Source organism: Anomaloglossus baeobatrachus, chromosome 2 (assembly GCF_048569485.1).
Source record: "Anomaloglossus baeobatrachus isolate aAnoBae1 chromosome 2, aAnoBae1.hap1, whole genome shotgun sequence".
Classification (NCBI taxonomy): domain Eukaryota; kingdom Metazoa; phylum Chordata; class Amphibia; order Anura; family Aromobatidae; genus Anomaloglossus; species Anomaloglossus baeobatrachus.
In genome coordinates this window covers 234,312,034-234,326,850 of record NC_134354.1, presented here as the reverse complement: position 1 = coordinate 234,326,850, position 14,817 = coordinate 234,312,034, and the positions used below count along the sequence as shown (strand labels likewise).

General features: G+C 47.5%; 1 protein-coding gene across 1 annotated transcript in view; it reads left to right on the top strand.

Annotated features, from left to right (window-relative positions):
* EIF2D (eukaryotic translation initiation factor 2D) overlaps positions 1-6,165 on the top strand; it is a 102,719-nt gene extending 96,554 nt beyond the window's left edge. The window contains exons 14-15 of the mRNA XM_075333692.1: positions 4,311-4,485; positions 5,615-6,165. Of these exons, the coding sequence (XP_075189807.1) occupies positions 4,311-4,485; positions 5,615-5,685 (246 nt within the window). The 3' untranslated portion in view covers positions 5,686-6,165. The remainder of the gene's footprint in view (positions 1-4,310; positions 4,486-5,614) is intronic.
* Positions 6,166-14,817: the final 8,652 nt, after the last annotated feature.

Below are 14,817 nucleotides of genomic sequence, written 5' to 3'. Positions count from 1 at the left end.
AGCATACCCGGACAAGCGTTTTACTAAGCGCCTTAATGACACACGTTATCCCTTCCCCCCCGGAAGTAGTGAACGGTTGGGCTCAGTGTCCAAATGTGGATCCTCCAGTCTCTAGGCTGGCGGCCAGATCTGTGGTTTCAGTGGCAGATGGCTCATCGCTCAAGGATGCCACTGACAGGCAGATAGAGCTCATGATGAAATCCATCTATGAAGCCATAGGAGCATCTTTTGCTCCGGCATTCGCGGCAGTGTGGGCGCTCCAAGCTATCTCAGCTTGTCTGTCTGAGATTACTGCGGTCACACGCACCGCTACTCCGCAGGTTGTGTCTCTGACTTCTCAGGCGTCGGCTTTTTCGTCCTACGCCATGAACGCCGTCCTGGACTCGGTGAGCCGTTCAGCGGTAGCATCCGCCAATTCGGTGGCAGTCTGCAGAGCCATGTGGCTACGTGAATGGAAGGCAGACTCTGCCTCCAAGAAATTCTTAACCGGTTTGCCATTTTCTGGCGACCGTTTGTTTGGCGAGCAATTGGACGAAGTTATTAAACAATCCAAGGGAAAGGACTCGTCCTTACCCCAGTCTAAACAAAACAAACCTCAACAGCGAAAGTTTCAATCGAGGTTTCAGTCCTTTCGGCCTTCGGCCAAGTCACATTCCTCCACGTCAAACAGGTCGGAGAAGGGCCAGAGGAACCCTTCTGCATGGCGGTCTAAGTCACGGCCTAAAAAGACCGCCGGAGGCACCGCCACCAAGGCGGCCTCTTCATGACTCTCGGCCTCCCCAAACCGCATCCTCGGTCGGTGGCAGGTTCTCCCGCTTTTGCGACGCCTGGTGGCCACATGTCCAAGACCGATGGGTGAGAGACATTCTGTCTCACGGTTACAGGATAGAGTTCAGCTCTCGTCCTCCAACTCGTTTCTTCACAACATCTCCGCCCCCAGAGCGAGCCGCTGCACTTTTTCAGGCGGTGAATGCTCTGAAGGCAGAAGGAGTGGTGATTCCCGTTCCCCCTCAGGAACATGGTCACGGCTTCTACTCCAACTTGTTCGTGGTGCCAAAAAAGGACAGATCTTTCCGTCCCGTTCTAGACCTCAAACTGCTCAACAAGCATGTCAGCACCAGAAGATTTCGGATGGAATCTCTCCGCTCGGTCATCGCCTCAATGTCACAAGGAGACTTCCTAGCATCAATAGACATCAAGGATGCTTATCTCCATGTGCCGATCGCACCCGAACATCAACGCTTCTTGCGTTTCGCCATTGGGGACGAACACCTTCAGTTCGTGGCACTGCCTTTCGGCTTGGCGACAGCCCCACGGGTCTTCACCAAGATCATGGCAACAGTGGTGGCGGTCCTACACTCTCAGGGCCACTCGGTGATCCCTTACTTAGACGATCTCCTAGTCAAGGCACCCTCCTGGGTGGCTTGCCAGCACACCCTGACCATTGCCCTGGAGACTCTCCAGAGGTTCGGGTGGATCATCAATTTCCCAAAGTCAAAATTGACACCGACCCAATCCCTGACTTACCTCGGGATGGAGTTTCATACTCTGTCAGCGATAGTGAAGCTTCCGCTGGACAAACAGCGTTCACTACAGACAGGGGTCCAATCTCTTCTTCGGGGTCAGTCACACTCTTTGAGACGCCTTATGCACTTCCTAGGGAAGATGGTGGCAGCAATGGAAGCAGTTCCCTTTGCGCAGTTTCATCTGCGTCCACTTCAGTGGGACATTCTCCGCAAATGGGACAAGAGGTCGACGTCCCTAGACAGGAACGTTTCCCTGTCAAGAGCAGCCAAAACCTCCCTTCAGTGGTGGCTTCTTCCCACTTCTTTGTCGAAGGGAAAATCCTTCCTGCCCCCATCCTGGGCTGTGGTCACGACAGACGCGAGCCTGTCAGGGTGGGGAGCGGTCTTCCTCCACCACAGGGCTCAGGGAACCTGGACTCCGACGGAGTCCTCCCTGCAGATCAATGTTCTGGAGATAAGGACAGTGTATCTAGCCCTACAGGCGTTCCAGCGGTGGCTGGAGGGCAGACAGATCCGAATACAATCAGACAACGCCACGGCGGTCGCATACATCAACCACCAGGGCGGCACACGCAGTCGTCAAGCATTCCAAGAAGTTCGGCGGATTCTGCTGTGGGCGGAAGCCACAGCCTCCACCATCTCCGCAGTTCACATCCCGGGCGTAGAAAACTGGGAAGCAGACTTTCTCAGTCGCCAGGGCATGGACGCAGGGGAATGGTCTCTTCACCCGGACGTGTTTCAAGAGATCTGTTGCCGCTGGGGAACGCCGGACGTCGATCTAATGGCGTCTCGGCACAACAACAAAGTCCCGGCATTCATGGCACGGTCTCAGGATCACAGGGCGCTGGCGGCAGATGCGTTAGTTCAGGACTGGTCGCAGTTTCGACTACCCTATGTATTTCCCCCTCTGGCTCTACTGCCCAGAGTGTTACGCAAGATCAGGTCTTACTGCAGGCGCGCCATCCTCGTCGCTCCAGACTGGCCGAGGAGGTCGTGGTACCCGGATCTGTGGCACCTCACGGTGGGGCAACCGTGGGCACTCCCAGACCGACCAGACTTGCTGTCTCAAGGGCCATTTTTCCATCTGAATTCTGCGGCCCTCAACCTGACTGTGTGGCCATTGAGTCTTGGCTCCTAGCGTCATCAGGGTTATCTCAAGATGTAATTGCCACCATGAGACAGGCCAGGAAATCAACGTCCGCCAAGATCTACCACAGGACTTGGAAGATCTTCTTAGCCTGGTGCTCGGATAGGGGTTTTGCTCCCTGGCCGTTTGCATTGCCCACTTTTCTTTCCTTTCTTCAATCAGGATTGGACAAGGGTTTGTCTCTTGCCTCTCTCAAGGGACAAGTGTCGGCGCTTTCAGTGTTTTTTCAAAAGCGTCTAGCCAGACTCTCGCAGGTCCGCACGTTCCTGCAGGGAGTTTGCCACATAGTCCCACCTTACAAGCGTCCGCTAGAACCCTGGGATCTTAACAAGGTGCTGACGGCTCTCCAGAAGCCACCTTTCGAGCCGATGCGGGAGATCTCTCTATCTCGCCTTTCACAGAAAGTGGCCTTCCTAGTGGCAGTCACTTCACTTAGGAGAGTGTCTGAGCTAGCAGCGCTGTCATGCAAAGTCCCCTTCCTGGTCCTTCACCAGGATAAGGTGGTCCTGCGTCCGGTCCCGGAATTTCTCCCCAAGGTGGTATCCCCTTTTCATCTCAATCAGGATATCTCCTTGCCTTCCTTTTGTCCTAATCCAATTCACCAGTGTGAAAAGGATTTGCACTCTTTGGATCTTGTGAGAGCACTCCGGTTCTACATTTGTTAGACCTCGTGAGAGCACTCAGAATCTACATTTCTCGCACGGCGCCCCTGCGCCGTTCGGATGCGCTCTTTGTCCTTGTCGCTGGCCAGCGTAAGGGGTCTCAGGCTTCCAAGTCAACCTTGGCTAGGTGGATCAAGGAACCGATTCTTGAAGCCTACCGTTCATCGGGGCTTCAGATTCCTTCAGGGCTTAAAGCCCATTCTACCAGGGCCGTAGGCGCGTCCTGGGCTTTGCGGCACCAGGCTACGGCTCAGCAGGTGTGTCAGGTGGCTACCTGGTCGAGTCTGCACACCTTCACAAAACACTATCAGGTGCATGCCTATGCTTCGGCAGAGGCTAGCCTAGGTAGCCTAGGTAGGCGAGTCCTTCAGGCGGCAATTGCCCACCTGTAAGAGGGGGCCGGTTTCCGGCTCTTTTTATCGAGGTATTCTGTTACCCACCCAGGGATTGCTTTTGGACATCCCAATTGTCTGGGTCTCCCAATGGAGCGACAAAGAAGAAGGGAATTTTGTTTACTTACCGTAAATTCCTTTTCTTCTAGCTACTATTGGGAGACCCAGCACCCGCCCCTGTTCCCTTCGGGCTGTTGTTCTTTTGTGTACACATGTTGTTCATGTTCAATTGTTCTTTTGGTTAATGGTTCAGTTCTCCGAACATCCTTCGGATTGAGTTTACCTTAGACCAATTTATAAGTTTCCTCCTTCCTGCTTTGGCACCAAAACTGAGGGGCCCGTGATGCACGGGAGGGTGTATAGCAGAGGGGAGGGGTTACACTTTTTAAAGTGTAATTACTTTGTGTGGCCTCCAGAGGCAGAAGCTATACACCCAATTGTCTGGGTCTCCCAATAGGAGCTAGAAGAAAAGGAATTTACGGTAAGTAAACAAAATTCCCTTCTTCTGTGTTTTCCCAGCGGTACATTCCTCTTCATTTTAGCACATTTTAATATAGACATCATATTGAACTGTTTGATGCAGGTCACAATGATCAGGAATCTGGAGTTATACGGCTTGGACCCCTCATCATTTGCCAGCCAGATACAACAAAGGGTCCAGGCCAGTGCCACCTGCACGCCAATTCCGGGAGCTAAAGACCGGGTCCAGGTGCAGATTCAGGGGAACCAGTTATCACACATTGGGAAGGTGTTGCTGGGTGAGTAATGTGTCCACACAATGGATGAACTAGCCGAATTTAATGCATAAAATGGAAAGTTATTGTTGCTTAATGAAACCATCTAGCATTATTGTTGAACGAACATTGCAAATGGCAGGTATTATTCTGACTATTCGTGAGAAAGTCATCTATGAATCTTTATGTAAATGAGACTGCAAGTACATAAAGTGCGGGCCGATCCCGGGCATGTGCACCAACTCTTTGTTATTACGGCTGTTTAGCGATGCTACACCATTGTTATCAGCAGCACCAGACTGACGTCAATCAAGCAAATAGGGATGTCCCTATGTGGATCAGTGCACTAGTTGGAAATTGGTCAAACCTCGATGCACTTGCAGCCTCATTTACATAGACATTCCATCTTTGTGAAAATCAACTTTGACTCACTATTTGTGGTCAGGAAGGTATAATTTAACTGGTGTCTTACTACCCTTTTCAGAAATGTAACTACGCTTTAAAGGAAATTTATCACCACATTTTGTCTTTGTAATCTGAGAGCAGCATGATGTAGTGGATTAGACTCTGATTCCAGCAATGTATCACTTATTGTTCTGTGCTATTATTTTGATACAATCACTGTTTTCTCTGCTGCAGATCTAGCAGTGCCCAACATGCTGTATAACCCCAGCAACATAACTGTTTGGCTGCTATCTGTGTATACTGCACATTGACAGAAAGCTGCAAGTCAGTGGTGGGGGTGTGGTTACACCGTAGTTGACTAAAAGGCACGAGACACCTAGTCATGTAGTGATAATCTTCTGCTCATAAAATACTGATTTTATTGAAACTGCAACACACTGCCCAATAAGTGACACATTGCTGTAATCAGGCTCTCTGCCCCTACATCATGCCACTCTCAGATTATATAGCAAAAACCAGCTGACAAATTCTTTTTAAGTAACATAATTCCACATGGTTGATTGTATGGCATATAGACATCTTTTAATAGATGCTGTCAAAGTTTGGAAATACACCTAGATAGTATGGTGATTAGTATGTAAGGTCACTTCCAATAGAAAATTGTAGAATACATGGCTATTATTGAAATTTTGACTTTCTTGTGCTGACTATTCACTTACAATTACTTTTTCTTATCTTTCCTTTTTAGAACATTTTAAGATTCCTCGGAAGTATGTCCATGGATTAGAGTTGTCCGCTAAATCTGGCAAGAAGAAATGAACTCAAGATGTTTGTCCTTGATAAATCTTTTGAGGAGGGCTACATAGGACAAAAATGTCATATTAATAGAGTGCCCAGTACATAAACAGCCACAAGTGAGCATAGCCCACAACTAGTTTTAGGAAGCATTAGGAATATTTTACTATTTGAAGAGGCTGAAAACCCTCTTGAACCTGTGAGGTTATAAGACATCTCCAAAAAAGACTGTAAAGTACACTGGATCACACCACTGCATTATTTCACACTCTATTTGATTAACTGGGTACTATATGTAGTACTATCTATGTTCAGGTATATGCTGCCACTTCGGATCCAGCGCACAACCTATTCCACTTAATAGGGCAGATGAACTTTTCTAGAATTCGGAACTTAGAATTAGTGCAAAAAAGAAGTAAAGCAGAATACCCGAAAAGCTTTTTATGTAACACGGGACATAAAATAACATTTACCTGCAGATTATATAATATATACATATATATATATATATATATATATATATATATATATATATATATATATATATATATATATATATATATATATATATATATATATATATATATATATATATATATATAAATACATACCTGATTTATATTTTTCTTCTGGACAGAATTTGGTTTACTTCTTTACTGAGCTTGAGAAGGGGGTTTACTGCCACAACATGAAGGTGTTCCTCAAAATCATTTTGGTAATGAAAGATCTCTGTTGTAAGAGATAAGTAGTATGTCTGCTTTACAGTTTGCTTAATATTATTGTGCAATTTACTTTTGGCCAATTTTATTCTCCATTTTCTTGGATCCTTATATAAGAAAATGACATTTTTCTAAGTGCTCTAAAATGGCCACCCCTCTACAAATGACACCAAATATACCGCAGAGACCTTCAACCCACGCAAGTTAAACTCATTATCAAGTTAAAAGGTTATTCTCATCTCCAAGATCCTATCCCAATATGTAGTAGGTGTAATAATATAGGCACATACCTCTAAATAATTAGAAATGTAGTATAGTTCTGATATAGCCATGTCTCTTACCTCATGTGCAGGGCATTGCAGCTTAGGTGTCCATGATTACATCCACTCATATAGTGACAGTTAGTTAGTTGCTTGTGGTAGTAACCATGGATACCTAAGCTCCAATGCCCTGCACATGAGGTAAGAGACATGGCTATATCAGGAGAAGTATACTATATTTCTAATTGGAGTTATTTGCTAATATTATTATTATTACACCCACTTCATATTGGGATAGGATCTTGAAGATGGGAATAACCCTTTAAATGTATCAAAGTCATGATAGGCTCATTTAGTTTTCCACAAAGGATGTCTTGGGGGGATACTCTGCATAAAAAAGGAGATATATTAATGTAATAGGAAAATATGCCCATAAACTGTGACTGAATTACCCTGGACTCCATTTTTTATTTCAGAATAAATCGTTGAATATAATGAAAGCCACCATTTTTGGGACACTTTCTTACGCACATAAACAATTGGTAGTAAAATTGTTACGAGTATTTTCCCTTTTATCCATTTACTATGTGAAATATATATTTGTATACTGATGCTGCTGAAATAAATCCCTGTCAACAAATCAGTACATATCAAATGTCATGCAACTAGTCATTGAGAGAGAATCTTCCCATCATGAATAAAAAAATTAATTCTTCATTGGGGAACACAGAAACCATGGGTTGTTATGCTGCCACTTGGAGGCTGACAGAATACATGTTAGAAAAAAGCTGACTCCTCCCCACTAGGTAACACCAGGGCATCCGACACCCAGGTATTCAGTTTAGCTCAGTGTTATTGGGAGGCAGAGATTGGTTTTTGTTTCAGACCTGTCTTAGCCTTGGTTAGAGTAGGAGCTAACCTTCTCTCTTTGTATTTTAGATCCTATGCTCTGGCAGAGTTCAAACCATCTCTAGGGCTACCATTGTTCTCTGGTTTCGACCTACCAATGCAGAAGGTCAGGCTAACTTAGTGTTCCACTGCTAGGGCAAGGCTGTCTCCCCCCGCAGGGTAGAAGCCTTATGGGTCTCATGCAAAGAAGCACCTGTTCTTCAGTCATATGTAGTCTTCTGGCCACATCATTTTGAAGCTCTTACCTTTGCTTCTAGGGATACAAGTCTTAGGAGAAGGGTACTATAAACAGCAGTTACTTAGGTAGTAACTTGAGGGATAGCTATTCTTCCTTCTGCATTACTGATATTAGTTTCCCCATGTCATGGACAGCTTTAGGACATCCCATGGTTCCTATCTCTCCAAGGAAGAAATAAAGATTTTTGGTACTCACCATAATTTCATTGGGGGACATAGCACCCTTTGTTTTGGTGGGGGAAGGCTTTGCTTATGCTCCTCCCATTTCTTTTGCACTAATTGAATAACTATGTGTTGGGTGCCCAGATGTAGCCTAGTGGGGAGGAGTCAGCTTTTTTTCTAAGATGTATTTTTAGTATCAGCCTCCAGGTGGCAGCATATCAACGCATGGTTTCTGTGTCCCCCAATGAAGAAATAAAGATTTTTGGTACTCACCATAAAAGCTTTTTTTCATAGCATTCATTGGGGGACACAGCACCTTTGTTTTGTACGGGAAGGTTTTGCTTAAGCTTCTCCCACCTCTTCTGCACTAATTGAATAACTAGGTGTCGGCTGACCAGATGTAGCCTAGTGGGGAGGAGTCAGCTTATTTTCGAAGATGTATTCTTAGTGTCAGACTCCAGGGGGCAGCATATTACCCCATGCTTTCTGTGTCCCCCAATGAAGGTTACAAGAAAGATTTTATGGTGAGTACCAAAAATGTTTATTTTGTTTTGGGTTTTTTTCCCCAGAAGACACAATTCCCTGTTCTGCTCTCTAGTGTAACTTTCTTCTGAGTGAAAACAGCCTCACATATGTCATTCCAGTGGATCCCATATAATATCAAATCAGCCAGCAATGTTTGCTTGAAACAGTTTTAATACACTTATATGTAGATTTCATTACATGGTTAATCTCTATACTCTTTATATATTTTAAGACTAACTCCCCCCAAAAAATCCAAAACAGCAGCAGCAAAGAACACAATGTTCAAACAGTAGTAATGACATGATCACTTGGCACCTGACTCGGATGAGTGCCAGCAGACATTGCCGCATGAAGCAAGGCACTACCAGCAATGTCACATTCACTGGAGCGTAAGCCCACATCTAGGTAACACATTGCTGAAGATCAGCACCATATAGCATATTGAACATTTTAGTCCGAGGCTTCTTATTCTCCGATGACCGTAAAAAACTGGATTATTTCTGCAGGATGCAACTGTATGACGTCCATAGCAGATTTCTAACAGGCTGAGATACTGGCAGGTTTTTTCTTTGGTACCCACACTACCTTGTTGGGATTTTTGTGCTGTCACTCTTAACTGCTGAGCAGTCAACATGCAGTTTTGGTTTCCATTGTGCATGATATATAGAAACAGAATCTCACAATTGGTTTAGAAAAAATGCATACATTTGGATAAAATATAAATGTCACTCTCTTTGTAAACCTCCTTGTGCTGACATGAGTCTGGCTTCCAATCATGTGAAAGCTGCGATGTGCTGGATCTGACCAAGCTCAGTGATTTTCATGGACCATTGATTACATGGAGTTGAGACCTCATGTGGTTTGTCATGTTGATGGCAAGAATTCTGTGCCTATTCTTGATATTAAGGGGTTATTACAAAAAAACATGTTTTCCTCTCTCTGACCTCTGGGATCACAGTGATCCCATGATCAGGGCTTTAGAGATGAAGTGCTCAGCTAATCTCATAGACAAAGAATGGAATGGAGACCATGCATGCGTACCTCTGAGTGATTCAGGATGGGGATACAGACAGACAAGCAGGACAGAAAACAGGAAGATGCATGTTTGTCTTTAGAAGCATGGTCTTGCTCCTAGTAAGGTAATGTCCCCCTAGTTGTTGGCTGAACAGTGGATTGGCAGCTATCTTTTTCAAGAGTGCTCTCTCTTCTAAGTACTGAGTTCTCTATGTGACAGCCGCTGCAAGACCTCTATGGTGGTGGCTTATGTCAAAGAGAATAGAAGGGTCCTCAGTCTAAAATTGAGCGTCGCAGAGGCTTGACTCTCATGACATCATCTGTCGGAGGCACCAATACACATTAGACTTTTGGACAAATCCGTAAATATGAGAGGCTTTGGCTGACATTTGCCTTAACGGAACCTTTTATTACACATACAGTTGTAGCACACAATACAGTAAGGATAGCTGCTAAACTTTTAGCAAGCCTGGACTGTTGTTTTAAAAGTCATTCACTTGTTATGTTCTATGACCTGCTGGTTTTTCATAGATTAGGTATGCTCTACTAACGTCATCTCTTCACCCTCCTCAAGTTTGTTTCCAAAGCCTTGTTTCTCATGGCAGATCAGCAGTGCACTTCTCACCTTCTCTCCTCCAAGAAAAGCTGGGTTACTGCTGTGTGCATTCTGAAAAAGCCACTGTAACCCAGCTTTCCTGCTGCTTCGTTTTGCATTAATATAAGGCAATGCATTGTTAGCAGTCGGGGAAAGGAGACAGTCATGAGTGCGTACAGCTGGTAGCTCGACTACCACCGTACAAATCCCCTGTTCCTCGCAGAAATAAAAGAAGCATATCAACGGTGAGCATCAAAAGTGAAAGAATAGCTCCGATATTATGTGCCACATAGTATAGTGCATTATTATTGTTACATGTTCATACAAATAACTGGTGCACTAAATCTAATGGACATGGCAAGAATATAGTAATAGAAGCAGTTTCCATAACTTCATACAAATAGTAATGAACTAAGGCCAAAAGTATACAGTGTGTCCACCCATATCCTGTCCACTGCCATTAACTGGAGAATAGCAGCAGCTAAAGGCATAGAAGTGGTGTCTAGGTATAGTAAAGTAGCCATGCGCTACGCAATGAAACCACCCATAGTGCCACCTGGGGGAAAACAATGGAGTTAGCATTCTTATTTCGAAAACTGGACAAGATAGAGAAAAAACGTGAATTACAAAGTTGTAGGGCATCAATTCAATACAAATCGACACTTGCATACAGAAATGCTATGATATGAAACCCATGACCCCCCCCCCCCAAAACATTGAATGCTGGTCCCGCATATAGCGCTCATTTAACTTTGATGCTCAAAGTGGCCACCGTCAGCTGCAATGGACATCTGGATTCTGGACAGCATACTGTATCTTGCTGCATGTTGTGCAATATGGTAGGTGACACGTTTGCACAAGCATCTGTACGTCGTCATAGGTCCTGCAATGTTGGTGGAGGGGTCGCATACACCTGCTGTTTGATGTGACCTCACAGAAAGAAGTCCAATGGGGTCAGGTCAGGTGAGCATGGCGGCCACTCCACGCAGCCACCGTACCCAGTGATTTGTAGGAAGGTCTCCATGAGGTATCGCTTCACGTCCGCAACCTTGTGAGTTTTACACGTTCTAATCAAAGAATTTCTTTATGCAAGGTGTCAATTCGTATTAAATTGATGATGTCCTACAACTTTGTAATTCACTTTTCTTTGTCGCTCCATTGGGAGACCCAGACAATTGGGTGTATAGCTTCTGCCTCTGGAGGCCACACAAAGTATTACACTTTTAAAAAAGTGTAACCCCTCCCCTCTGCCTATACACCCTCCCGTGGACCACGGGCTCCTCAGTTTTATGCTTTGTGTGGAAGGAGGCACACATCCCCTCATGCATTCTCATACTTACTTATGTCGGATGGAAGAAAAGAGGACCCCGATGGGGTCCCCGGCATGTTCCCTTCTCACCCCACTATGTCGGCGGTGTTGTTAAGATTGAGGTACCCATTGCGGGTACGGAGGCTGGAGCCACATGCCGTCTCCTTCACCATCCCTTATGCGGCTCTGGGAGAAGTGGGATCCTAAGCGGTCATCCATGTGCTGGGACCGTGCTCCATCCGCAGCCCCTGGAGGAACCTGCCGGACCGGAGCTTCTTCACCCCCAGGGACCGGGCCCTGCAACTTGAAGGTACTCTGTGTCCCCATGTGGGGACTGTACAGGGAGGGTCGCACCTTCTCCCCGGAAGCCGCGGTAGTTCCGTCCGTTATCTTTTCGGCGGACTTCCGCGCCGACTGTGCCTGCTTGTCGGGCGCGGCCTTAAATTTAGTCCCCGGCTTCGCCGCGGCCTAGTCGCGAAAAATCCCGCCCCCGAGCCTGCCTGTCAGGGGTAAGGGCGGGATTACCGACATGACGTCGGCTTTGAGGGCTGGAGCGTCTTGCATGTCTCACTCCCCCCCTCATTGACCACTTAGGGGACTCCAGATTCCCGCTCTTTGCTAGCGCCGCCCTCGGCTCCACTCCCCCCCTGAGAGCTCCGGCGGCCATTTTTGGCATTCTGCCGGTGGATGCTAATCAGCGGCAAAGCTCTGCAGCTCCGGGGGATCCACGACAGGGAATCTGGAGGACACACTCCGCTCGTTAGCGGTTGGTAAGCCACACCGGTCACCCGGTGCTGGTCCCCCTAGGGTGACGGGATATATATATATATATATAATAGGTATATATATATCTGTTCGGAAAGGCTGTATACCCTTTTCCCATATACCCTCTTTGGTCACTCTCCTAAGAGACAACAGCATGTCGTCCACAAGGAGCAAAGCTACTAAGGCACAGGTTTTTTTCGCGGCCTGTACCTCTTGTGGGGCTATGTTGCCTGCGGGATCCACCTACCCTCACTGTGATCAATGCTCGACTCCTGCCACTCTTGCTCAGCCGGAGCCTAGGGCACTTGTGGGCCCCTCGGCTCATGTAGATCCCCCTGCTCCCCCTGAGCAGGCTGCAGGGACAGAGTCACCGTCATTGGCCTCTTTCGCTGAGAAACTCTCTGTCACTTTCTCAATCCATTGCACAGTCTATGGACAAATGGTCATCTAAGCTCCTTGAGGCATTGCAGTCCAGACCGGGCTCTTCACAGGCCCCGGCCCCTGTTAGTTTGTCTCCTCCAGGGCCTTCTCGGTCCGCGCCGCAGCGCGCTCCCAGGATAGCCCCAAGGTCCCAGGCGGAGGACTCCTGCCCGGATCGCAGTCCCAGACCGGCTAAGCGGCCTCGCTGGGACTCTTCCCCGGCCTCCTCACGCTGCTCTGGATCCCAGCTTGAGGACTCTCAGGATGACGAGGCGGACGTGGGAGCTCAGGGCTCTGACCCTGACTTCGCCCTCAACCTTGATACCCCTGAGGGGGACGCCTTAGTAAATGATCTTATCTCGTCCATCAACCAGGTGTTGGATCTCTCTCCCCCGCCTCCACCTGTAGAGGAGTCGGCTTCTCCGCAGGAGAAACACCAATTTCGATTCCCCAAACGTACGCGCAATACGTTTTTTGATCACTCTAACTTCAGGGACGCTGTCCAGAAGCCCAGAGCTGTCCCGGACAAGCGTTTTGCTAAACGGCACTCTGACACGCGTTATCCCTTTCCACCTGAAGTCGTTAAGGGCTGGGCACACTCTCCCAAGGTGGATCCTCCAGTCTCTAGATTGGCTGCTAGGTCCGTTGTGTCTGTTGCCGATGGCTCATCCCTGAAGGATGCCACTGACAGACAGAGCTCTTGGTGAAGTCTATTTATGAGGCCACGGGCGCATCTTTCGCCCCGGCCTTTGCGGCCGTGTGGGCTCTCCAAGCAATCTCGGCATGTCTGGCTGAGATTAATGCTGTCACGCGGAATTCTGCTCCGCATGTTTCTTCCTTGACCTCTCAGGCATCAGCATTTTCGTCCTACGCCATGAATGCTGTCCTGGACTCCGCTAGCCGTACGGCCGTGGCATCCACTAACTCCGTGGCTGTCCGCAGGGCCATGTGGCTGCGCGAATGGAAAGCAGACTCTGCTTTCAAAAGGTTCTTAACTGGTTTGCCTTTTTCTGGCGAACGTTTATTTGGCGAACGGTTGGATGAGATTATTAAAGGGAACCAAACATCAGGATTTTCGTGTATAAGCTGAAGCCAGTGCAGCACTGGCACTATCATGCACAGTGTGTACATACCATCAGGGGGCAGCTCGGGTGTTTAGTCAGTGAAATCCAACTTTATAAAGTTTGAAATTTCGTGCACTTTTTGATTGACGTGTGCACCTCTCTGTTAATGTCCGGGCGGGTTATGCAGGAGTTCCCCGCCCCCCCACCAGCCTGTTCCTCCCTCTCTTCTGATGTCCGGGCGGGTTATGCACGTGTTCCCCGCCCCCCCCCGCGCTGCCTGTTCCTCCCTCCGGCTGTATGTAAATATCTAATCTTCAGAAACATGGCGCCGGAGTGGGCCTCTGCGCATAGCGCTTATCTCCGGCGCCATGTTTCTGAAGCCCGCATTACACAGCTTGGTGTCTGCAGACTGCAGAACAGCTGATCGGAGGACGCGATCAGCTGTAGCTATGATGACGTGCCGCCTCAGGACACCGGGCCAGGACAGGAGCTTGCCAGCGACATCGGGGGTCAGGTGAGGTAAGTTCACAATGGACTCACATGACCCCGTGACGGGAGTGCTGCGAGACCCGGTCACGGTAGTGATATCGGGCGGCACTGTCTTCACGGGGTCAGGTGAATGAAATTACTAGCACCTGTGATGTCATTGCCCCAGCAGGCACGCACACATTATACACACACATACACACACTATATATATACACACACACACACACACACACTGCTGTGTGTGCGCCCCTGCGTTGACCTGGGCTCACCTTCTGAGTTCCAGGTCACTGCAGGAAAGCACTTGTGTGTGTGTGTATAGTGTGTGTGTGTATAGTGTGTGTGTGTGTATGTATAGTGTGTGTGTGTGTATAGTGTGTGTGTGTGTGTGTGTGTGTGCATAGTGTGTGTGTGTGTGTATAGTGTGTATGTGTGTATAGTGTGTGTGTATATATGTGTGTATAATGTGTGTGTATATGTGTGTGCGCGCGTGTGTATATAGTGTGTGTGTGTGCGCGCGTCTGTATAATGTGTGTGCGCGTGTGTGTATAATGTGTGTGCGTGTGTGTGTATAATGTGTGTGCGCGTGTGTATAATGTGTGTGTGCGCGTGTGTGTATAATGTGTCTGCGCGCGCGTGTGTATAATGTGTGTGTGCGCGCGTGTGTATAATGTGTGTGTGCGCGTGTGTG